Source organism: Anastrepha ludens, chromosome 5 (assembly GCF_028408465.1).
Source record: "Anastrepha ludens isolate Willacy chromosome 5, idAnaLude1.1, whole genome shotgun sequence".
Lineage (NCBI taxonomy): Eukaryota > Metazoa > Arthropoda > Insecta > Diptera > Tephritidae > Anastrepha > Anastrepha ludens.
In genome coordinates, this window is record NC_071501.1 from 87,135,087 (window position 1) to 87,160,458 (window position 25,372).

Genomic DNA, 25,372 nt, shown 5'->3' on the forward strand with positions numbered 1-25,372 from the left:
CATACCCTTAACCCTTTACGGTCGTATTAAATTTGGTCATTGGGTCGGAATTTCCATAATTTCTGTGGAATGAGCAGTGATGCATGATAACATATAAGATTATGAAGGATAAACAAGATTTATTAATTCTATAAATAAATACATTATGAAATTTATGAAATTAGTATGGCTCCAAAGGGTTAATTGTGCCAGTGTGTGACCCACGAGCGTTATTGCGCTGCATACAATGCTGTTAAAGGCTCTCTTGATGTCTATGAATGCTAGCAACGAATATTCCTTGAACGCTGGTGACTTTTCTCTCAGCAATACGTCATCATTTGGATTTATCATTCATTTATGCGTGCTGTGTGGTTTTTGGCCTATTTAGCGATATGTACATTTCTCCGAAGTGATGTTCTCACTACAATCATTAGATAAAACGTATTTTCTTATTATATTTTCAAATGACATTTTTTTTATGGCTTCGCTGAGAAAGCTATGTGGATTCAAATAGAACATCTCAAAGACTTACTTACCACAAAAATCAAAGAAGTACTAATTTTTGACACATCTTTGCCTAATTTTCTACTATGAAAAAAATCTCGTGAAGACCATCTGCCATTCAAAAACGGCATGAAAATTTAGGATGCACCATTTTCGTAGAGAAATGGGGATCTACAAGTAACTAAAAAAGCGGCGAAGTGTATCATGGCTCTCTAATTTAAGTCAAGAGTTGGGGCGATAACTGTAATGTATGTATACTTATCTATGTATGCGTTATAACTGGGGCAGCGTAATGATTATTTTAAATACTCTTAAATATTTTCTCTTATACGAGTAAAAAAGTATTTATTGAGAAATAATTGCACTTTGCGGCAGCAATAAAAGACAATTATATTTCCTATATTTCTTCCACCGTGTGGGTAATTTTGGCTCTAATTTTTCAAATTTATTATTTTTTATTTTTACCCTTTAGCTCCTATTGGAGCATAGGATGTCATTATTTTTGAAAATCTTAAAAAAAATAAGTTTAATTAATTAATTAAAAGAAGGCGAGAATGCCGCTTTGTTGCTAAAAGTCAATTTTTTTTTTAAGTAGAATTTTAAATTGAATTCTTCCTAATTTGTTTTCAAGTTGATCGAAATTATTTGAAAAAACTCGTATACAACTATATTTAACATTAATATTGTCTTTAAGACTTTGGAAACATTGTGGAACATTTTAACCTAATATTCCTTACTTTGTGGTTCATTTTGAGCCTTATTTTTGAAAATCTTAAAAATTTTAAGTTTGTAGGATCGATAGAGGATTAAAATATTCCACAAAAATATTCCCCAGAAAATTTCAGTAAGGGTCTTCTCCAACGGAAATAGTGTGCAGTAACCTATAATTTGTTTCTAACACTACTAAATAGAGCTGGCATTGCTTCTGTACTCGTACTTTCATATGAATCAAACGTGCTTCCATTTTACCTTATCAGTGGAAGCTCAGATGTTGTAATAACAAGAAGTGAAAAAATAGTATAAAAAGCAAAATTTAATTAATTTTTAACTTATTTAGTTGCAAAATGAATAAGTGGCCAAAAGCAAAACGGCGGCTAACTAAAGGGATTCTTTAAGAGCTATAGGAAAGTTTTCCAAAAAAAACACACGTAAAATTCAGAAAAATCCATGAGATTTTTATTTAAATCGATAGTACAGTCCATATAATTTAATGTTTGAAGATTATTTCATGCAAATGTTGATCGCGACTGCGCTTCAAATGGTCCATCCGCTTAGTCCAATTTTGGCATACTCTTTCCAATGTTTCGGCCGGTATCTCACATATAAATGCTTTAATGTTGTCTTCCAATGCGTTAATTGAAGCAGGCTTGTCTGAATAGACATGAGCTTTAACATAGTCCCACAAAAAATAATCTAAAGGCGTTATATCGGACGATCTGGGCGGACAATTGACAGGTCCCGAACGTGTAATAAAATGTTCACCGAACTCGCCTCTCAACAAGTCCATTGTTACGCGTGCTGTGTGGCATGTGGCACCGTCTTGCTAAAACCACATGTCATGCAAGTCAAGCTCTTGTATTTTGGGCAACAAAAAGTTGGATATCATTTCACGGTAGCGCTCACCATTCACAATTACGTTACGATTCGCAGCATCTTTGAAGAAGTACGGTCCAATGATGCCTCCAGCCAATAAACCGCACCAAACTGTGACCTTTTCTGGATACATTGGTAGCTCATGCAATTCTTCTGGCTGATCTCACTCCAAAATCGACAATTCTGCTTATTTACGTACCAATTGATCCAAAAATGAGCTTCGTCGCTGAACACAATTTTTTGATAAAAAAGTGAATCTTAAACTTTCTTTACAGAACACGAATTTTTATAATAAAATTCAATGATTTGCAAGCGTTGTTCGTTTGTAAGACTATTCATGGTTAAATTATAGACCAAACTGAAGATGTTTGACAGTGAAACAAAACACGAAACGTGCGTCAGCTGTTTAAACCAACTGTTTAAAAAGATCGCTAAAAAATCACCCTTTAGTAGTGGATGATGTTGTTGCTATTGTAGCAACTCACAGTGCCGTGTAGCCACCGATCGCCATCGTGTGACTCATCTAACGGTAGACCCAGATTAGGTCCACAGGGAGAGGCGTGTTAGGTGAGTGGGAGTAGTGGATGATGTTGTTAAAAAACCGTTAGTGTAGAGAAGGAAAGTCGAGATTTGACGAAGCATTTGTTGCAAAGCCTAAGCTAGCCATCGTTAAAGATAAATATAACCTTCATAGAATCTACACCAAGAAAATTATAGGATGTTAGGAGAAAAGTAGCTAAAATTGCAAAATCCCCCATACCTCCGAAACGAAGCTTCCCATGCGATATTTTGCTCCTATCGCTCGCCCCTATCTTCCCACGTACACGGCCACACTAAAAGCGGAACATCCTGTTTTTGATTGCTTTGAGTTTCACCCAGCACCAGAGTAATTTTTTTTTGCAAATATTATCGGACACATTACCTGTTAAAATAACTTATTTATGAGATTTAGGATTTGAAGCAATGCAGCTACAACAAACAAAGGGTAACAGTTTTTTAAATAAATGCCGTTCTCTCATAAAATTTATCTATGTCTTATTTTAATTTACGGCTATGAATATCCCATTCAAACCAAGGCACATTGAGTAGATAGTACCAGTAGAGCAGCTGATTTCATTTTTTTTTTTCTATTTATTTGGGCTCTAAATTGTAAAATTTTGTTTAAATTAGATTGACAGAATCTTTTCTTGTAATATAGATTTTCGCATGTAGAGAGCAAAAGCAAAAACAAACTACATTGCACTTGTTTTTTTTTTCTCTATTGCTACTACCTGTTCAATGTGCATTGATTCAAACCCTATAATTTAGTGATTGACAGACATAAAGTGCTAAATGGACTAAAGTCATTTTGAGGGAATTCCACAGAATCGCTCTGTTTCCCTGAAGCACTTGGAAGCATGAAGAAAGAAAAAGATGCCTACGCAAAAATATACTATCATATTTAATAGGTACAACGAAGAAAAACGCAATTAATAAAAAATTGTAAACAAAAATTACTTTTAATAAATAAAAAAATATAAAAAATAAATAATAATTTAATAAAAATAAAAACTAATTTTTATTAAAAATAAATAATAAATAAAAATTATTTTATATTTTTAATAAAAATAAATAAGATAAATAAAAATAATTTTTATTTATTTTTAATAAAAATGTAAATTTTAATAAATTTTTAATATTTTTAATAAAAATATAAATTTTAATAAAAATATAAAATATAAAATTATTTTTATTAAAAAATTAAAAATTTATTAAAATTTACATTTTTATAAATTTTTAATATTTTTAATAAAAATATAAATTTTAATAAAAATATAAAATATAAAATTATTTTTATTAAAAAATTAAAAATTTTTAAAAATTACTTTTAATAAAAATAAAATTTATTTTGAATAAAAATTTTTCATGCAATATTATTTTTGAAAAGCTGCAAAATATTGCTTAACTATAATTTAGCGCAATCAGCTGCGCTGTTGTAGTGTAATAATATTCTCTAATATTATATATAACTATTTATAAATGTAAGAGTATTTGGTAGCTTCCGACGCGCGCACCTAACAAATGCTTGGTACTGCATATTATTGAACACTGTCGTTTATAACAATTAAAACAAATTTATATATTTACATATATATTTACTGCATATACATACAAGCATAAATGTACATACATACATAACTAAAATACATACGTATACTCACTAATTGAAATCACATAACACAAACACATGGCGGCATTCAAAGGCATTTCTACCTGGTGGGCCATGGAAAAATGGTTTAGATGTTAATTTTTTTTTATTAGATATCTAAGCAAAATCTGTTGAATGTGTGCCAAACCGACTAGGATGCAATTTACAGTCGGCAATAGGGCCATTTGAGAGTGAAAGTAGAGCGAATTGCTGTTTGGTAAGCTTTTTTAGTAAATGTTTCATAATTAGATACGAGTCTACTAAAAAAACTTTCATTTCTATAAATTTTGGATTTATTAATATAGAAAATATAAACATTTAGGTAGAAATTAGAACTACTTTGTATATAGAAGTTTTTTAAGTATTTCAAATTATTTATATTTCAACGAATAAGGCAAAACTAGGCATTGAAATTGCTCTGCCACTTTCTAGTTTTCGTTTTTCCTCTCGCTACTACTCTGAACTTGAACAGATAGATGCGTAGTGGAGCAGGTAGCGTAAAACGACGATAAATTTTTTTTCCTCCGTCGTTTCGTTACTGCTAGTAGCTCAGTGTACTGATAAAAAAAAAAAAAAAAATTCAGTACTCTCTGCAGTTGGAGTAGTAGTAGAAAACTTGGAATCGACCGGAGCGCTACTTGCGAAATTATTTATGTGTTCTCCAGCGCTATCGCTACTACTCTCACTTCTGTTACACTACTGTTATTCGCCAAGCTGTTGCTTTCAGTATATTATATAAACACGATAAATGGCAGTAATATGTAGCGCATTGTTCCAACAACACCTGCGCGCTATCTCATCCGATTACTAGATAAGGCCTGCTTAACCCTAGCGTAACCCGAGTTGTGTTCTCTCGCGGTCCACAGTTTCCAGGTTTCCATTAACCTGTCAGTCGCTTTTCTTCTCGCTGTGAGTGGGTTCAATTCCATTGCCTTCTTCGGTATGTTACCGTTTGCCTTGCGTAAGGTGTGACCAATCCACTTCAATTTCTGTCTTCTAATCCAAATGTCTATCCTTACCACCGATAGGGCATGTTGATCACGAAATAAATTATTTATAAAAGTAGCGAAATTGCGGTAAGCTAATCCGTGGTTTATTCTCCGCGACAAGGCATCGGCTCGGGCACCTCTTTTTGTGGGCGACTACTTGAACAAAAACACCTTTAATGTCGTTCTGTAAGCTCCGTATGCGCTTTACAAGCTCATGTTTAACTTTTTCTTACTTCCACGACACAAGTTACCACTTCGAGGTAAGCGTTTTGAGACGGTTCAGACGGCAAATGAGAATTTGCAGAAGAAGCTGAAAGTGATTCCAAAATAGGCCTAAGAAAAGTGTTTCAGAAAGTAGGTGAAATGGTTGAAGTACCAGTCTGGCAGTCCAATTCTGCCTATTTGGAAAGATTGCCGTAGCACGATCCTCAAACTATAGATCTGTTCGAAGTCCGGAGAAATAAAGTGTTAACTGCCCGAAAATGCTACCATTCCCTTGAGAGATTGCCTTGGAAATTGAATGGTGGGCGATAAACCTCTTTTAACCTCATTGCATGTTGAACAGCGATGGAAATGTAACGTAAAAGTCGATGGAAGTAAGTGCAAAATGATGTTCAGGGTAGCACGTTCTTATATCGAGTGAAAAGGCGCCATTTGAAGTAAAATTCTAATACAAAACAAAATTGTTTCACAGTTTGCTTGGGAGACTATCGTCAATATCCAAAGCATTCACTCCAGTTCAAAACAGTTATGTTCACGTATTGTACGCCACTTTGCCACCGCGTGGAAAGCTTCAGCACCTTTGGTGCACGATTTAGTTTGTATGAATATGTGTACCCACTTTAGAAGTGGCTCGATTTTGTTCCGCTTCGCCGTTGGATATTCGGTCCATTAAATTTTTTACTTCTTAAGTTCAGTGGTACCAGCTGGTAGTTGCAGAGGAAGAGGAAGGGCTCCTAACTGGGGCGCTTTGTTAAACTCGGCCAATACCGTGGAAGCGGTTATCGCGCTAATCAAGAGAGCTTAGTGACACTAACACGTAAAACTTGTTCCAAATTTTCTCAAATCGCTCATGGCGATGGATGCATAGATCCTTGCTAAAGTCGGGATTATTTATGTGCTGCTATTTCTAATTTTTTTCCATGATTGCATTGACTTTTTCAGTGAGTGGTCGACCCGAGTGAAGTTTATCCTTAATTGCGACCGTCAAAAACTTTTTTAAGCAGCTTACGCGGCACTCCTACTATTTATGGTAGAAGCGCAAAATGTAACGAAAATATTGATAATTAAAAAAATATATATAAATAGCTAAAATATCTTTAACCGTATTTATCTGTTAAATATTAAAACCTGTAAAGTTGATTTTGTTAAAGTTGTTTTACAATTTTGTTTGTTTTTATTTTTTGTGTGAATATCGTGCAAAAATCTTACAAATCTCTACGAAATCAATGACTCTACAGCATCCCAACCCATGCGCGCTTATAATTCGTTCCCACCCAGGGTCAATTTAGTAGATAACCAACTATATATCTTCTGTCTTTCTTAGTTATTGTCACCTAATTAGTCAAGCAAATAAAAACTGTAGCTACCACACAAAAATAGTCATTATACGTACTTAAGAGTATGCAAACCTACATACATACGCACCACTACGCTAACTAGTTCATTTTTAATACTGCATAAAAGAACTTAATCTCATTTTCAGCTAAATTCGTCGTCCCCGGTGGTCCACCGGCATCGCTGACACAGTCGTCCAGTGGCGGCGTGAGTGCCAATATGACCGCGGCCTGCGGCACCACTTCATCGACAGCTTCATCTAAATGGCTGCTCTCGCCCACTTTGGAAGTGTCGAGTGAGGAGAAAACTTCGTTGATAAATAATTTAAAAACCGATTCAGAAGGTGGCGCTGGTGGCGGTTTAGATGATGTTCTTGGTTGTGGTGGAGGCGATGTTGATTCCATAGCCACCTTGGCTGGGGTAGCACTTCCTGGTGGTGGTTTTGTCAAACTCCCATTGGACGATCGTAATAAATATGAGAAATTGCGCAGTAACGATAATCCCACTTCGGATGATTCCGATTCGGAATTCTTTCAAGAAGACTATGGCAATACGACTGGCCCTAGCAGCACGAAAGCGATTTTCAAACAAATTGTTACCAACAACATACCAGATACTATACACAAGATACAGCAGGCCGCCTATCACAAAGTCGACAAGACACAGCTAAAAGTGCCCATCGTCAAGAAATTACGTCATTCCACAAGGAAGCCGACAACGGCGGCTCAACAGGCCGCACAGCAAGTGAATGCCGCTTTGGAGCAGCATGAGCAACAGCAGCAGCAAGCGGCCGCTATTGCTGCCGCTGCAGCCGCAGCATCGGGCGCCAAGTCGGATGGTGAGGACTCGATTGGTTCGGCGAGCGATTTGCGTGCCGAGGATGATGACTTTTTCGACGAGAACGATGTGCGTACCCGCAATACGCGACTCCGTCGCCCTGTTATGGATGTGGATGGGATAAGTGAAAGTGTGAAGACGTGCAGCTCGTCGGCATACCACGCGGAGTGCGAGAGCGTCACTACGCATGAAGATGATGTGAGTAGAGTGTTGGTTAAGGTGCGTATGCGCAAGAAGGACCGCACAGCCGCTGCTGTGGCAGCTGCTGCCGAAGCGAGTGGCATTATTGCCAGCCGCGAAGACGAAAGTGAACTTAGTCCTACGTCTAACGAATTTCTAAATAAACTCGGTGATAAGCCGCTGTTACTCGACGATGAATTGGATTATGGCTCTGGCGATTCCGATTCGAAAGGTAAAAGTAGTAATGAAACGGAAGAGTCACCCGAAAGTGGTCCGGCGCCTAATTTGTTGGAGAATGCAAATACCAAACCAGAGGAGTTGGATGTATTTGCGATGGCGCCTTTTAAAATGCCTGTTGGTTTACCTTTGAAGAAACGTACTTCAAAAAGTAACCGCGTGCCGCCGAAAGTGCCTGCGCGCAATCCCCCCGTACAGTCGCATTCTGCGGAAATTTGGACATCAACGCCAGTGAAGGGCGCGGGTAATCGCACCAGTTCGGTAGATAATTTTGCCAACTTTCCTTCTGGTCCCTCTCCGCAATTGGATGAGTTCAACGAGCCGATTTTCAATCCTTTCGTCGAGCCAGTAGTTACACGGTCCATTGCAACGCCCAAACCGCCTGTACAAAGTGCATCCAATTTCGGTACAGTGACCGTTATATCATCAGCAGCAGCGGAGCCGATTGCAAATGCAAAACCTATAACTGCGCCTGCAAAGTCAGCGGCCACGACGACTTTTGTAACCAATTTCGCAGCAACGGAGCGCCCGATTGCTGAGCCGAAGTTTCCAAATAGTGCAGTGCATGCGCAAGAACAAGACCTCTTTGGCTCGGAGCCATTTCCACAGGTAATTCGTAAATGTATTATTGTGAACTCCACAGATGGCGGCAAAGAAAGCACCAATCAAAATAAGCACAGCCACAATATTGTGCAAATCAAACAAGCCCAAGCCGCCACACCCACGAACCCAGTGGTCCCAGCACAAACTCAACAGTCCAATGTGGCAACGATTCCCACCTTTGCCACGCTTACAAGTGCGGCGCCCAACGCCACCGTGCCCCAACTTGTCACAATCAACCACTCAATCATTATAAACAAAACTCCCGAGCCTTTGCCGAACTCTTCACTGCAATATCGCAACAACATCAATTCACTCCAACAAAATGCCGCCACAACTGCGTTCTCCGTAGGTGCAACGGCAGGTGGCAGTGCCTATATAAAATTACCTGCAACTGCAACGCCGAACACTACCAACATTGCATGCGCCAAGCTTGTCAATGTCAATGTACCCCCGCCAAATACGGCATCTATTAATATACCCGGCCCCCCTTCCGCCGCCATTCACAAGCAATCTCTCAAAATTAATGCTCATGTTCCTAGCACACACGGTGTCGTGCTCACCATCCCTGGGAGTGCCCCCTCCTCCGTCTCCAACACCGCCTCCGTCTCGAAATCCGCATATGCGCTAAGCAATAGCTCCATAGCGTCTTCCAGCACAGTTGCGCATTTGCAACAGTCCGATCATCAGTCATTGTTTCCCATTGCCGATAATGGTTTCGTACAAATCTCTCAAGATCGTTGTTCGGACTTTGCGTCAGATGATGAGGCGGAACCAGTAGTTTCACATGGATCGCATGCCACTGATATGAGTGCAGCCACATCAAGAACCACGCCACCAACTTCATCAGCGGCGACTGGGATCCTCAACAGCACCGCCATGTCCACGGCAAAGCCAAAAAAAGAAAAGTCCCATTTAGGTGTGAGAACTTTGCCGGCTAAAATAACACAAAAAGTTAAGGGTCACACCTATAAAAAGGTTGTGTCCGCAAGTGTACTCGGCTCGACTTCGTCGCTCACTTCAAGCAGTAAACAAAAACATCAACGCCTACAGAGTCAGTCGCATGAAGATGACGACGATGACGAGGACAATGAGGAGAATTTCAAAAATCGATCTACAACAAACACCGCAAGCAATTTAACAAAACATTCCAAACATGCAACCAGTACCGGCACAAGTGCCTCTGCCAATTCGGCAATGTCGAATAGCTTCCAATCGAATACAATACAAAATTCAGCGAAAACTGGTTTTAGTAATATGAGTTTCGAAGATTTCCCCTCCGATCAAGAGATCGATCGGCTGTCGAAAACCCTACCATTCGAGGTGGTACGCAACGAGAAAATGTTGTTGGAAGCCGAAAAGAAATTCGGCTCGTTGAAACGACGTAACAATTTATTCTCCTAGAAGCGAATTGCCGAAACGAAACGATCGTTGAAACGCGAATTTAAGCAAGTACTACAAAAAGTATTGAAAAATTCCAAGGACTAATAAATGAAGTCAATTAATAGAGAATGTTTATATGTATGTACGTAGAATTAAGTGTAGAGATGTAAGTGTGAAACACAAACGTGAATTGATGAAATATATGAAAATGAGTAAAATGGGTGTGAAACGAGTAGTGTAATAAAGAATATTTTGTAATGCACTGTGTATGCGAAAAATAACGAAAATAATGAAAATATGAAAATATGAAAAAAAGAGTATTCGCATAATGCCGTAAAAATGTGCATATGTCGTCGTGTATCGTCAGTATGGCGCCATTCTAAGCAGTATTCTCAATTTAGCATCTTTTTTTTTAATTTATTTCAAAATGATTTATCACAGTTTGACCAATGTCAGAGGCAGTAAAAGAAATAAATATAATGTTGATTTTCAAATATTTTCGCAAAATCAAATAGTATTTACTTTTCCAGGCATATTTTTGGTTACACAACTGCCAGCGTAAAAATTTAGCATAAAATAATTAAAAAATTATAAAGCTTCATATAAATATATACTTTTTTGTTATCTTTTAAGGAGTATATATCTCTTTTCCTAGCACATAGGAAACACATTTTTATAAGTACATAGAAACTCGCTAATTAAACATAACAAAGCAGCAAAACTTTTTCGAATTTATAATTTTATGGTGTGAACATCTTTTTTACTCCATTTACTCCACCATGTCAGTTAAGGGTTAATAATTATTTTGTCACTTTTTGTATATGAATCCAAAATAAAGAGTTATTTTATATCGGTGGAATGAAAATTTGTTATTTTTAATTTTTATGTAAAAAAAAAACAATAAAAGTAGTTTCCGTTTTTTTTTTTTGTTTTTGTTTTTTGTACATTGCAAAAACGAAAAGCTCTTATATGGGGATAAGTTGAAATTGTACCAATAATGTTGACATTAAAATGAAATATGTTATTTTTAATTTTTATGTGAAAAAAAACAAAACAATAAAAGTAGATTTCGTTATTGTTTTTTTTGGAAAAACGAAAAAAAATATACCAACAATGTTAACATTAATTAAATAATAAGTATCGATGTCTCGATATATCGATTATTTCACCGAAAGCTAGTGAACAGCATTATTTTTATTGCAACAAATCGGTTATATTACAAGAAAAATTTTATCGGTAAATGGACAATCGATATCTACAAACAGTATCGATATGACATAATATTCAATTACATTTATATTCCGGTAATTTAAGAAAAAGTTTTTTTCTTTGCCTATGTTTTCTGCATCACAAATTGACAGCTGGGAAAAGTATATAAACCTAATTCTCTTTTTTACACAATAGGTTAGGTAAGGTTAGCCCGGCTAGCATTAAGCCATGCATAGACTTTTTGGTCTCTAGCGACACCAGATGGGGAGACTGGCCTTTATTAAGATTTAAAGTAGCAAACCTAAACAGCGCAGGTGGATCTATTTTTGAGATATCCTCCAGACTCTCAAACTGTGAGGCTGCTAGGCATTTCGAACGCGTTTTTGAAAATGCCGTACAAATAGATACGTTCCCAAAAAATTCGTGTGAAAAAAATCGTGTAAAAAGAGAATAAGGTGAAAAGAATATTAAAAAAATCTTTAAATGGCGATAGCAAACTCTACCGAGTCTCAAAGTCTTTTCCTGAGACTAATTTAAATGCTTTGTATATGCGTCGAAAAATCTCACTCTATTTGCTCTATGAGATTCAAGAAAAATTAAAAAATGTTGAAAATCGTGTTAAAACAAAACAATTCATCTAAAGATCAAATTCTCGTGCCAAATCATTCGTGTATCAATTATCAATCAAGGAGAAAGGTCGCCGTAGTTGAATTGATTGGTGCATGCGTACCACTCGGTATTGCTCGGATTCGTAACCTCGGGCATGAAACAGCAAATAATAGAAAAAAAATGTTCTAATAGCGGTCGGCCATCGGCAGGCAATGTCAAACATCTCCAAATGTATTTCTACCCTGAAAAAGCTCCTCATAACAACAGCAACACCAACTGCCCAGTATGTCGTTAGGAAGCGGCATAATGCTGTAGGTATCCTTCATTTGCGGAAAAATATCGATACGCGCACTTCATGTAGGAGAAGAAGGCGGAGCTTGGCCAACACACACACAAAAAGGTTGGAGACGGCAATTGTTTAGAGTCAACGTCAAAAGAAAGTGTACACATACACGCAGGACATGTTTTGACTAATGCACTGATTGATGAGAATTTTATTCGAACGCGGCCTTGTTCATTTTTTCAAGTGTAGACAAGTCTTGACTATTTAACACGCTGATTTTGGTCGCGGTCTAATATTACCACGAACTCCACATTTTTTTATATAAAAAAACACCCAACACCGTCAGCAGCAAAGATTGCAATAAGCAACGCGATTTTTTGACGTGATAACGTCTTATAATTCGATTTAGCCGCCTGCACGCACGAAAAAATGCGTCGTTATCTTGCTCAATCGTCGTTACCTTGCTCATGCGTCGTTACCTTGCTTAAACTGCAAGCGAGAGCGCGGAACGAACGACAAAGAGCACAATCGGCCCCCGCGTTCGGCAACGTTCGACATCTGGCTCTCTCCTACTTGAGTGAGCATATATACCTATGTATGTATATGCGCACATGTTTTTTTTTTTTTTGAGCCACTGAAACTTACAGTTTATTATTCCAAAATTCAGTGATATAAAAAACTGCATACCCGAAAATCTTTCTAAAGATTCTGAGTGAAACGTTTGAAATGTTGATGCAAATTCGCCACATTTTTACAAATTTTGTACAAAGTACAAAAACTTGCTTTATATGATTTTTGTTGTAGTATAAACTATATTTTTATACAATACAAAAATACATGAAATTACAAAATAAATAAATAAATAGACAAAGCTTATAAATATGTGATGCGTTAGTTACACCATTTACAAGTATAACACAAAAATGTTGTACGGAACGGCGTTTTTGATGATATTTCGTGAACGGAGAAAAGTAGTTAATCAACATTTTCTTTTTGCCTCTCCCATCTGAGCCATTCATTGCAAAGTAACAAGAATACGACATTTTTGACCAAACGAACGGATTGATTTCGTTTCTGTCGAATGTTTGCAATTTCGTTTCAGCGAAGGGCGAGCTCAACAACCAAGCAGAGAACGAAGTGTTCTCGAATATCACTGCTAACCGTAAAATGCACAGTGGGTTGACTGAATGAGTAATTCTTGAGATAAATTATCCTATAGATAATTTCATGGCATTTATTTTTTGAACATGAAATCCAGCATTTGTCCGCCGCGACTACGAGTTACAGACTCCATTCGATCAGCCCAATTTTTGACTACTTTTTCCAATAAATCTGGCCGTATGGCGTCAATGGTGGTTTGAATATTGCAAGAAATTGTTTGTTAAACTCACCTTGTGGCAAAAAAATATTCTAGACTAATTCAGGTAATGAAAGACAATCGACGGTCTCTCTTAAATTTTTTTTATGTGTCTGTCTCAACCAAATAGTTGGATACTTTTACGTTGAAGTGTTGCTGCTGGAAAGTATATCGATAAATGTAATATCGATATTTATTAAATAATTTACTTTTATTGATGCTTCGACCGATAATTTACCAAACATAACAGTTAAAAAAAAATAGAAAATTAAACTGAGGCGTGCAATTTTAAATGCCCCATCAAAAAATATCGGTTTCGAAATTCGAAATATGAAAGACTAAGCAATTTATTTTGTGGAAAATGTCGATATATTGATGCATCGATACATTTTAATTTTGTTATTGGTTTTTTCTTATTAATAATTAATATATTTTTTACTTTCAACGTAATTACTAAAAAATATAAAAAATTAAAGAAGTTGAGAACTTAAAAACAACCTATAAAACCTATAAAAAAATTTTATTAATAAATTAATTTATTAATAAAAAATTTAATTTAAAATTAAAAAATTAATTTAGTTTATTAATAATTATTTTTGACAAAGCAAAAAATTAGAATGATTTGATGAATTATAGTCTTATTTTCAAAAAAAAAAATTATAATCATAATTTATTATATTTTTTAATTCATTTTTTATTTATTAATTTCTTATATTTTTTAATTCAAAATATCAAAGGCTAACCAATTTTTTATGGAAAACGTCGATTTTGTTGATGTATCGATACATTTTAATTGAGTCAACGATTTTTTTCAACTAGTACTTAACTCCTTTAATTTTTTATATTTTTCAGTACCTACGTTGAAAGCGAAAAATTCGTTTATAAATTTATAAAACTATTAATACATTTTTTGATAAAAGTAAAAAATTAGCATGATTTTTACCAAAATTATAATCTTATTTCAAAGAAAAAAACAATAATAATAAAAATTAAAAAAAGGATTCTTTTCAGAAAAGAAAATTAATTATTATTATTATTTTTTTTTTAAAGTAACTTACGTTGAAAGCAAAAAATTTATTAAAAAAAAATTTAAACAAGCCAAAATTTAGTTTTTCGCAAAAGTAAAAAAATTTGAATGAATTTTACAAAAAATAATAATAATAATAATTTAAAAAAAGATTCCTCTCAGAAAAGAAAAAAATTTATTAATTTATTATATTTTTTAATTCAAAATATCAAAGGCTAACCAATTATTTTATGAAAAATATCGATATATTGATGTATCGATACATTTTAATTGAGTCAAAGATTTTTTTCAACTAAACTTTTTTCACTTTTTATATTGTTCTGTACCTACGTTGAAAATAAAAAAAGAAACAATATTATATTAACAAATAATAATAAAATTTGTTAACAAATGTTTTCATAAAAGTAAAAAGATAGAATGATTTTTACAAAAAATTATAATCTTACTTTCAAACAAAAACAATAATAATTAAAAAAAGGATTTCTTTCAGAAAAGAAGTAATTATTAATATCATTTTTTTAAGTGACTTACGTTAAAAGCAAAAAATTTATAAAAAATTTTAATTAAAGAAAAATTGATTAAAAAAGTTGTTCATAAAAGTAAAAAAAGATAGAATTTATTTGCAAAAATTAAAATCTTATTTAACAAAAATTAATAATAATTAAAAAACGGATTCCTCTCCGAAAAGAAGTTATTATTAATTTTGTTGTTTGTTTTTGAAAAAAGTAACTTATTTTTTTAAATTAAAAAACAAAAACACTAACAATAATAATAAAAAAGGACTTCTTTTAAAAAACAAATGAACTAGAAGGAAAAATAATTATTGTATTATTTATTTATTTAATTTTTTTTCTTCACACAAAATATTTATATTCTTTACCGTCGCTTATTTTTTACTGTATTGTATAGTAAAGTACATTTACGACGCTGTGCGAATATTCTTTGATAGTTACTCAATAAAAAAAGCAAGAACAACAATATTGCTATTACCTACATACCTACTAGATATATAATACATATTTACAATAAGTAAATACGCAAATTTTGTAAACGTTTTTGCTGGTATTGAATTATTTTCGAACGAAGTTTATACAAAAAATGTGAATGCTATATTTAATACACCCATACATGCGTAGTTACAAACGCTTTAAACTTGGCGAAAAAATTCATATTTATAGAAACATTTATATTCGAAGAAAGCATTCAAAATATTCAACTTTGATTTATTACAACACATTTTTCACCACGAAATCCTACAACCTAAAAGCTTTTGAAACAGTTATTTTTTCTTTGAGAAAAAACAAAATTCATTATTTATAGTATTAAGCCGTTACTTTTTGATTTTTGTATTGAAAGCTTTGAACTTTTAAATGGTGCCTAATACTATGAGCAATTATGCATACAGTCTTCCACAATAGTGAAGGTACACACTCTCACATGGATTTTGAAAATTATGCATATTTTTTATACAATATAAACAATAGAAGAGCAGCAAATTTTCGGAAAATTTTGACATTTTAAAAAGATATGCATTTTATGCAGTACAAAAAAAAAAGAAAAAATAAATAAATAAGCAGGTAGCAATAATAAAATATTTTTGTGGGCTAAATAATAAGTTCCACAAAAGTCGTGGCATGACGCACCAACAAAAAGTGTATGCTTGGCAAAAAAACTAAAATTCAGAAATGATTTTTTTTAGTTTTTTAAAAACAAAATTTTAATTAAAAAAAATTAATTAATTTTTTTTTTAATTTTCTTAATTTTGTTGAATTTTCCTAATTTTATTTTTAATTGTGTTTTAATAAAAAAAATATGATTTGTTTTTTACTTTCGTCTGTTGCGCTTTAAAGTACGACTATTTTAAGCGCCTGATTTCCCGCTCTACAAAATATCTCGAAATTGTGGAAATTGCAGACTTTCGATAAAATTTGCTGATCAAATTTTTTGTGGTATTTTGGCCACAATTTTTTGAACAATTTAAATTATTTTGACAACACTCAAAATTTTGTGCGCGTGTTTCCACACTTTGCAGCTATAAAGTCCAAAACGAACTTATTAAGGTGGTGGCAGTAGACCAGCTGATTTGCTTTTTTTTTTCTTTTTTGTTTCTTCCTTTGTCGTATACATTCGTATGACAGACAGAACTTACAAAACGTATTAATTACATTGAAATTTCAATTCAAAACTGAAATTTTTCAATGAATTTAAATTCAAAGGACTTTGGATAAATAAATAAATAGTTTTCAATTTGTTTTAAATAAATAAATCATTTCTTTGTTCTCTATTTTGATGTGACACTTTAATGTACAAAATGTTGTTCTTGGCCTAGTGCCACTACCTTTCATCAATTCACCTTGTACGAAGTCAAATAAAAGTAAATAAAATAAAACACAGTTTGTTTGGTTCCTCCGCTTTCGAGGTGCCCTGTATATGCACATGTATGCACATACATATATAGCGCTCGTTCACTGGAAGAACGTCATAATCGAAAACAAAATTTATGTATGGCACAAATGACCAAACCTCATTTTCATTCAATCAAAAGTTTTTTTTTTTTTTTTGATTAATTTTGCAGAAGTAAAGGCGGTTATTTTAGTGTACAAAATGCATGGCGGTATCGTTTGAGTTGGCTTAAAACTGTAGGTCCCTCCATTTGTGGCACAACATCAAGGCGCACGCCACAAATAGGAGGAGGAGGAGCTCCGCCAAATACCTAACAGAAGCGTACGTGCCAATTATTTTTGTTTTTATCTATTAACACTACCCAAATATGTATTTATTTGGGAGGAATTCTAATTTGAAAACTTGCTTAGCTCGAATTTTTGATTTTTTGACTTATGCTGCTCTTCCGGCAAACAAACGATATTAGCATATTCTAAATAAGATAAATTAAATATTTTACCACAACAGTACTTTAACTTGAACCAACGCAGTAATTTTTTTTTTTTAATATTTCTTAAAGTAACACAATTTTTTTTTAAATATTCAAATTATATATCTACAGCTTAAATAGGTCAAAATTTCATATAACTTTATAGCACTGACACTATCATCATCTCAATTTTTTTTTTTGAGTATACGAATATTCTTTTTATCGCAATTTGACACTATAAAAAACGTAGTTCTAAAAAATCAATTAGCCAGCTTAACGGTGCTGAAAAAATATTTTTAACAATTTTAATATTTAGCTGCGTTTAGTGGAAATTTTTAATTGAAAAATATTAAAAGTTCATATTTCTCTTACTAATATTTTAATTTCCTTTTTTATTTTTAATACTAATGAATTAACTAAATAAACTTCACGCATTCGTCAAAATTTAATTTTTTAACCTTTTTTGTTATTGTAATTGCAAACACCATGGTAACAGGCACGAGAAAAGTTACTGTATAAAAGGTGAAAGGATTGGTCTGATTAGCTAGTAATTTTACAAGCTCTCTCGATAGGAACGAAAAGTTTTTTTTACAAGAATAACAGCAACTATCAGTTATATTAGTCTCAAGGTTGCAAGATAATGTAAAAAACAATTCCTATTGAGAAGCTCCTTATGCAAACTTATTGAAGAAATGACACAATGCTAAAAAGTGTATACATACTATACGTTAGCTTGCACGGTCAACAAATAGGTCTGTTCATGTAAAAATTATCCAGTAACTTTCGGCCAAAATCGCGTAAGCGGTTATCGCGCCAATCTAGGAGAACTTGCCAGTAACTTAATTTCCGAGAATTCCAGCTCAAAAAAAAAAAATGCGCTACCGCAAATCCAGTAAAAATTTGCAAGTTTTGCGAACAGCTGATTAAATTGTTGGCGGAAAAATCGTATTAAATTAATAAATAATAATTAAGCTAACACAATGCAAAATAACGACCTTAGCATCACATGATTTTATTTTTTCCACAATAATTTGCTCCATTTCATCATCGCTGTCAGCTGAAGAACATTCCATTGGCAATTGCATTGTTGTGACAATCACAGTTTGCTTAATATTTTCCTTACTTCCGTCTATTCATGTATGTATATATGTATGTACATATATTGCCAAATTAGTTAATGGCCAAGAAGTGCAAGCAGCAAACACAAAAGATACCTTCAATGCTTTTGATTCGAGTTTCGGGAACTGCAGCAACGGTGACTGGAGGCTATGGTTCAGAAGTACTTCTTTACCTCTAATCATCGGCTGATTCCTATTTAATGTTATTATTATTGTCGTGTTCTAATTAAATATAACTTGCATTATAAAATTAGGAACTTAGCATATCTACAAAACCTTTCCAGCCCTCTCTAATACAATCCATGTATCGTAATTCGCTAAACGATTCGCATGCTTCATTATTAATTGTACGGCTCCACGTAGTTTTTGGACGCCCTCTGCTGTTCTTTTCCAAGGCCGAATGTGCAGTGTTGCTTGCCTTCTTTCTAAACGTGTGTCCAATCCACTCGTATTTAATAAGTGACTTCAAATAAGCTTTATAAATTTTATCTAAAATATATTTACAATATGTACTTACATTCTCCATTTTAAACCACATTTTTATTTAAATTTAAAACTTTGTCTTAATTCGCAAATTTTAATTCGTGTTTATTTTTACTTTGCGATCAGCTGCTTTATTCACTTGCAAATTCTTACAAGTTGAAAGTCCAATAAAAAACTTGCAACTTCCCCTCTAAATGGAATGTTATTTTGCTCTCTCACTTTCCCCTGAAGCAAGTTTTTCGAATACATGAACACTTAAATTTGATATTTGCAAAAATTGTTTGCTTCATGAACAGACCTAATGTTAGAATTGAAATTTATATGTATACAAGTTTGCGCAAAATCAATCACTCTATCGGAAGATTTATAATTTTTGCAAATGGAGTCGCCTGCCAATCATATTTGACGCTTGTAAAGTAGACAACTGCATTATGCAGTCACACCAACAATGGAGCGCGTAAAAGTAAAATAAAGATACAAGATGGTGCAAAATTTATCACTCTATCTATCGGAAGATTTAAAATTTTTGCAAATGGCGTAGTCCGCAAATCATTTTTGACGCTTGTAAAGTAGACAGCTGCAGTATGCAGACTATCACTCAAAACAATTTTTTTTTTTATTTTTACTTTGAATGAAAAGTTATTCAAAAACAAAATTGGTTGATTGATTTTACGCCCTTTGTGTATATTTTTTTACACAAATCTTAAAAAAGGTTTTCTTTAATAAACAAAAAATCATTTTGATGATGAATGAAAAAATAATATCTTTTATTAAAAACTGTTATTAAAAAATTGAAAAAAAATATTTTTCTTTAATAAAAAAATCATGTTTAAAAATGTCATTAATTAATTTTATTAAAAAAAAATTATTAAAAATATGAAAAAATGATTTTTTTATTAAAAATATTTTTAATAATTTTTTTAATAAAAAATATTGTTTTTTAATTTTTAAAAATATTTTTAATAAAAAATCATTTTTTTTTATTTATTAAAGAAAAATATTTATAATAAATTCTTTTAATAATTTTTTTTTTTGATTTTTTAATAAATTTCTTTAATAAAAATATTTCTTTTTCATTCATCGATTAAAAATTTTAGAGTCCACTTTGTTTTTTTTTTTTTGTATAAGCATAAACTTTTATGCTTATTTGCAAATTATTTGTAACGGCGTGTTATAAGCCAGATATACCTACTTATGTACAGACATGTAAAACTGCAAATAAATTTTAAAAATGTGTAAATGCAAATGAAAAAGAATTTATTATTTGTGATAAGTTATTAAATAAAGTATTTAAAGAATGTCATTAAAATTATAAAAACTTTATATGTAATATTGAAAAGCAAATCTAAGCGCTAAACTTACCGCATTCAAAAGTTTATTACATTTATAAAAAGTATTTAGTTTAGAGTTAAGAATTTAATTTTTGCATTTTTGCCACATTCACCGCGCTGTATTTACAGAAATGCAAAACACAAAATGTATGGAATGCGCGATAAATATTGTACATTGTTAAATATATGCAAATATTGTTAAGCTTGTTATAAATATATACTAAACTTATGCCTAAACAAAACACATACATACATACATAGTATACTATATACATATACATATGCATATTCATATTATTTTATTTTGTTCAATTTTACTTAGAATATTTGTATGTGTACAGCTTCTCACGGCTGCAAGTCAAAAATCGATTGATTTTGCTCACAGAAATTTTTAAAATTTCACTACTGTAGCAAACTATGTTTAATGGATATGTAATAAAAATATTATATTTACATACATACATACATACTTATGTTAACGCATACATTTATTGTAATATACCCGTACACTGCACTCATATACAATACAAAAATGCATACATGAAAATATTAATAAATGCTAAAATAAAAAATTCTACCCGAAATTTTACCTTAACAATGACACTGTGGCAAGCTACTAAGCATTTGTTTGGAATGAAATGCTTTATTGCATTTCTGTTTTTTTGTGCACGCGTTTATTTTTCTGTGTAAGTTTTTTAACACTTTGGTGTTTATGTGAGTTTATTAAAAGTTTTTTTTAATAAGATGCTGGAATTTCTTCTTTTTTTTTTTTAATAGAAGATTTCTTACCCGAAAGTATAGCCATAGGCAGCATCAAAGAGATTTATGTTATGTAGCTTATATAACTACGTTGTGAGGACCAAATAAAAATTTCAATTACTTTGGGGGCGTCCATAAATTACGTGAGATGTTTAAGGGGGGGAGGGGGTCGAGTCAAATCTCATCTAATCTTACGTTGGAGAGAGGGGGGGTCTCGGCAAATATCACGCAATTTTTTTTCTGATTGAAACAAAAAAATTGTACATGCTTAAGATTTAATCTCAAGCGTAATCGTAGTATGATTAAGATCATTCACTAATTCGTTCAAAAGAAAATAATTTCATTCATACTTCGACGTTATACATTACTACTGTCAAACCACCATATTTGTTTTATACCAAATAGCTCAATTTAATCTGAATTTGCGGTACAGTGTAGCCCGTCGGTTGTTTTCGCGCCACTATGAGCCGAACGCCCTATCACTCAGGTTGACGTTTGACAATTCCGGACTTTAAAGAACATGACGGAAAATCATTTGCTCCATTTCTAATACGCGTACCGATTCAACCGCTGAATGCCTTTATCAGCACGCTTATTGATCTCTATTGCCCAAGTATACGTGATGATTTAGAGAAAATATGCTGCAGTACATGCGGTATTTACTTCGCATCTATCACAAGAGCTGCAGAGCACAGGCGAGCAGCTCACATTGCACCAGCTAAGCAAGCGCGTATGTTCCGCAAAGTGCGACCCTCACGGATTGTCACAAGACGAGCTAATGAGTTACTGTGCGCAAGCGTCAACGGCTTAGAGTGGCTAGATTAGAACGAAGTTGAAGGAGCACATGATTTTACTGAAAATCATATGGACATGTTAGTCCCAATAGTCTCTCTTGAAACCGCGCATGATTCTCCATGGACTAAATTAGAGTAGATATTCTTTTTTTAATCGCAGTAGTTACGATTTAAGTCTTCTATTGTTAAATTTTTATTACACTTATAACTCTCAGCAATATTGATTACTAGTCTTAACTAGTCGTAAATAACAGCACGAAGCAAATTTTTTTTCTTTTTACAATAACAATCCAACGCGTTTACATAAGAAACCCACATTTTGAAAAATCTCACGTGAGATTGGGGGATGGGGGAGGGGGTTGAATAAAATCTCACGACATCTCACCAAGGGGGGAGGGAGGGTCAGAAAATTGAAAAAAACACCTCACGTAATTTATGGACGCCCCCTTTTCACATCAAATATAACTTCAAAATTAATATTTTGCTTATTAAAAAATTAATAAATCTTAATTTTTTAAAAATACTTATAATGAGTACGGCCCCTGCTTATATTGTCTTCGTAATTTTCAATACACTACTTACAAACATGAAGTTTTGAACAACTAATATTAGCAGAAAACAAATACTCAAAATCCTAAAACTACTCATTTCATTTATTTTCTCATTGTTACAAAAATAATGAAGATGCAATTCTATAAAGGTAAGTAAAAATATAATATAAACGCCCACTGTAGCCGAATGATTTGGTGCGCAACTACCATTCGGAAGTGCGAAGTTTCCAAAACCCGAGCACGAAACACCAATTGAAAGAAAACGTTTTTTTTCCAATGGCTATCACTCTCCGGCCGAAAATGGCAAACTTCGAATTGTATTTTTGCCATGAAAAGGGTCCTCATAAAATACCGTCTGCCATTCGGAATCGGCTTAAAAACTGTAAGTCCCTCCATTTGTGAAATAGCAACAAGAAGCACATAACAAATAGGAGGAGCTAAATATTATAGATTACATGTTTTTAAGAAAAGCGCGTAGCACTTGGCAACGTTACCGTGCAGCAAGTCACGCCTATATGACAACTATTTAAAGAACAATTTTCTATCGCACAAAATTTTATCTGTGGTGTTTTTTATTATATGAAATTAAATGCAGAAAATACAAAATCCATAGAATAACAAATCTCGTAAATGTTAACAGTAACCAATTCGAATTTGTACCCGGGAAGCTTAATATTTTGATTGCCGACTGTATCGATTTATCTACATACATACATAATGGTTTACATTGCTTTTGTTATGAATATAAATCTTTATGCAGCTAAAATAAGGTAGGAATAAGCCATAACAAAGTTTGAAGAATGACGAAATGTTCCCAAAAGCGTTATAACAAATACACACAATTTGCCTTTACCTAGACAAATATTTACAACAAAAATAAAAACGAACTCTAATACTTACGAATTTTCTGTTCGCTCATACATACATACATACGTACATAGTTTTCGTTTCTCTGAATGTCAAGGTCACTATACCGGATAACAACACCAACAACAAGTATGCGCCCCTTGAACTACCGCCTACCCTTTCTATCTAAAAATCGCAACTTGCTGATGCACTATGATGACAGCTAACAACCTGCGTGCTTTTACGTCTCCATTTAAATATTTAACTTTTCTATTTTGGACATTTTCGTATATAAAAGTAAGAGAATAACAGAAGCAGAAGTAGAAAAAGGTAAACAACAAAAGGGATTTGATAAAATCAGCTGTTTTTCAATTACTTGCTGTTAAACTACTGTTGTATTGTGTGGCTGACAACTCACCCAACAAGATTTTTGTTGTTTCTTGGGATTGTGATTTGTTTTTACATATTTGAAAAGAGTTCATTATGACGTATCCCGTTGCTTGTTCGTTTTTTTTCTTATGTACATATGTACGTACATATATGCTTTTAATAGGCGCATTCATATGCATTCAATTTTTCAGTGATTACATTTTGCAAAATTTATACAAAGGAAAACCTTAAAAATCGCTTAGATATTGCACGTACTTACATCAAGAGATAAATGGAATATTTGAACTGAAAAACTGAAGTAAGTACAAGTACTGCGCAAACTGTGTGTTTGGAGAAAGCATTAAGAAGTGTTGGTTGGGTGTGTAGGAAAGCTGAAAAATGCTTGCAAAAGCTATATTTTAGCAAAGAAAGCACAAGTTGACTTAGTATAAGAAAAGAAACAAAACTGAACTTATCTGGTTGCAAAAAAGCAAAGTGATTAATAAATATTGCATACGTAAATAGAATTTGGAATAACAAAAGCGAAGGAGTTGTTGGTACACAACGATTGTTATCTTGATTTCCATTGAAAGAAACACGTTGCTTGCTTTGTGTCATTCATTTGTTCATTTACTTACTCGCCCAACCAAAAGGTATTTACTTGGAAGCTGGTAAGTACGTGTCCATTGTTGAAGGTAAAATTTTCTTTATTTTATGCAACCGTAAAAAGTATTTTTATTTTGTCTTTGTTTACACCAAATAGCAAAAAGTAATATGCAATATTTTCTTTCTCATTTTCATTGGCGTACGCTACAACGCTCTGCTTACGCTTGCCGGCCATTGTTTCTATATTTTCCGTTTGATTCTCGCCACAAATTACTAAGCCATTTTAATGATGCCAGTGACCCAACGGATTTTGGTGAAATGCGGTGGTTTTTCAACGCAACTAGCACGCCATGTACAGGAGAAAATCGATGGAGACCCTTTGTGGGGTTCACGTTTTGATCAGAAGAATCCCACGGCTGTGGTGCAAACACATTTAGATTTTCTTCAGAGTAAGTAGATATAAGGAGTTGGTTAATTCGAATATCGCAGTGTGACAGGACTTAGTAAATATTTTTGTTAAATAACAAGGAAACACATATTTTAACCAGTTTAATATATTTATCTGTAATCCTAAATAGATGGCGCTCAAATTATACTTTCCAATACCTATCAATCCAGCATTGAGGGTTTCATGAAACACTTGCTACTGAGCCGTGAGGAAAGCATACAGTTGATGCGTAAAAGTGTGCAGCTTGCCAAGGAGGCAAAATCTAAATATATCGAAATGGTGGAGAAAACGAATGGCACGCAGGAGTCTGGTCTGCCACTTATAATGGCATCGATCGGGCCCTATGGTGCACACTTACATGATGGTTCCGAATATAAAGGCAGTTATTCGGAACGTGTCTCAAGCGCGGATTTACAAAATTGGCATCGGCCGAGAATTGATGCTTGTCTAGCGGAGGGTGTTGACGGCTTGGCTGTGGAAACAATACCATGTCAGGTGTATGCGCAACTTTGATTTGTTGGCAAGTGCATGGTTATAATATTTTGAAATTTGTCTTTGTAGATGGAAGCTGAATCTGTTGTTGATATGTTGCTAAACGATTATCCTGATGTAAAATTCTGGGTTTCATTTCAATGTAAGGTGAGTCATGAAGAATTGAAAAGT

The 25,372-nt window shown here is 33.4% G+C and overlaps 1 protein-coding gene across 7 annotated transcripts in view; it reads left to right on the plus strand.

Moving 5' to 3' along the window:
• Positions 1–25,372, plus strand: part of LOC128863321 (uncharacterized) — a 71,135-nt gene that overhangs the window by 44,293 nt on the left and 1,470 nt on the right. For 3 of the 7 annotated variants that reach the window (XM_054102434.1, XM_054102435.1, XM_054102437.1), the window contains exon 8: positions 6,959–11,481. In XM_054102434.1, the coding sequence (XP_053958409.1) occupies positions 6,959–10,068 (3,110 nt within the window). In that variant the 3' untranslated portion in view covers positions 10,069–11,481. The other 4 variants (XM_054102439.1, XM_054102441.1, XM_054102440.1 and 1 more) reach the window with 4 other exon arrangements.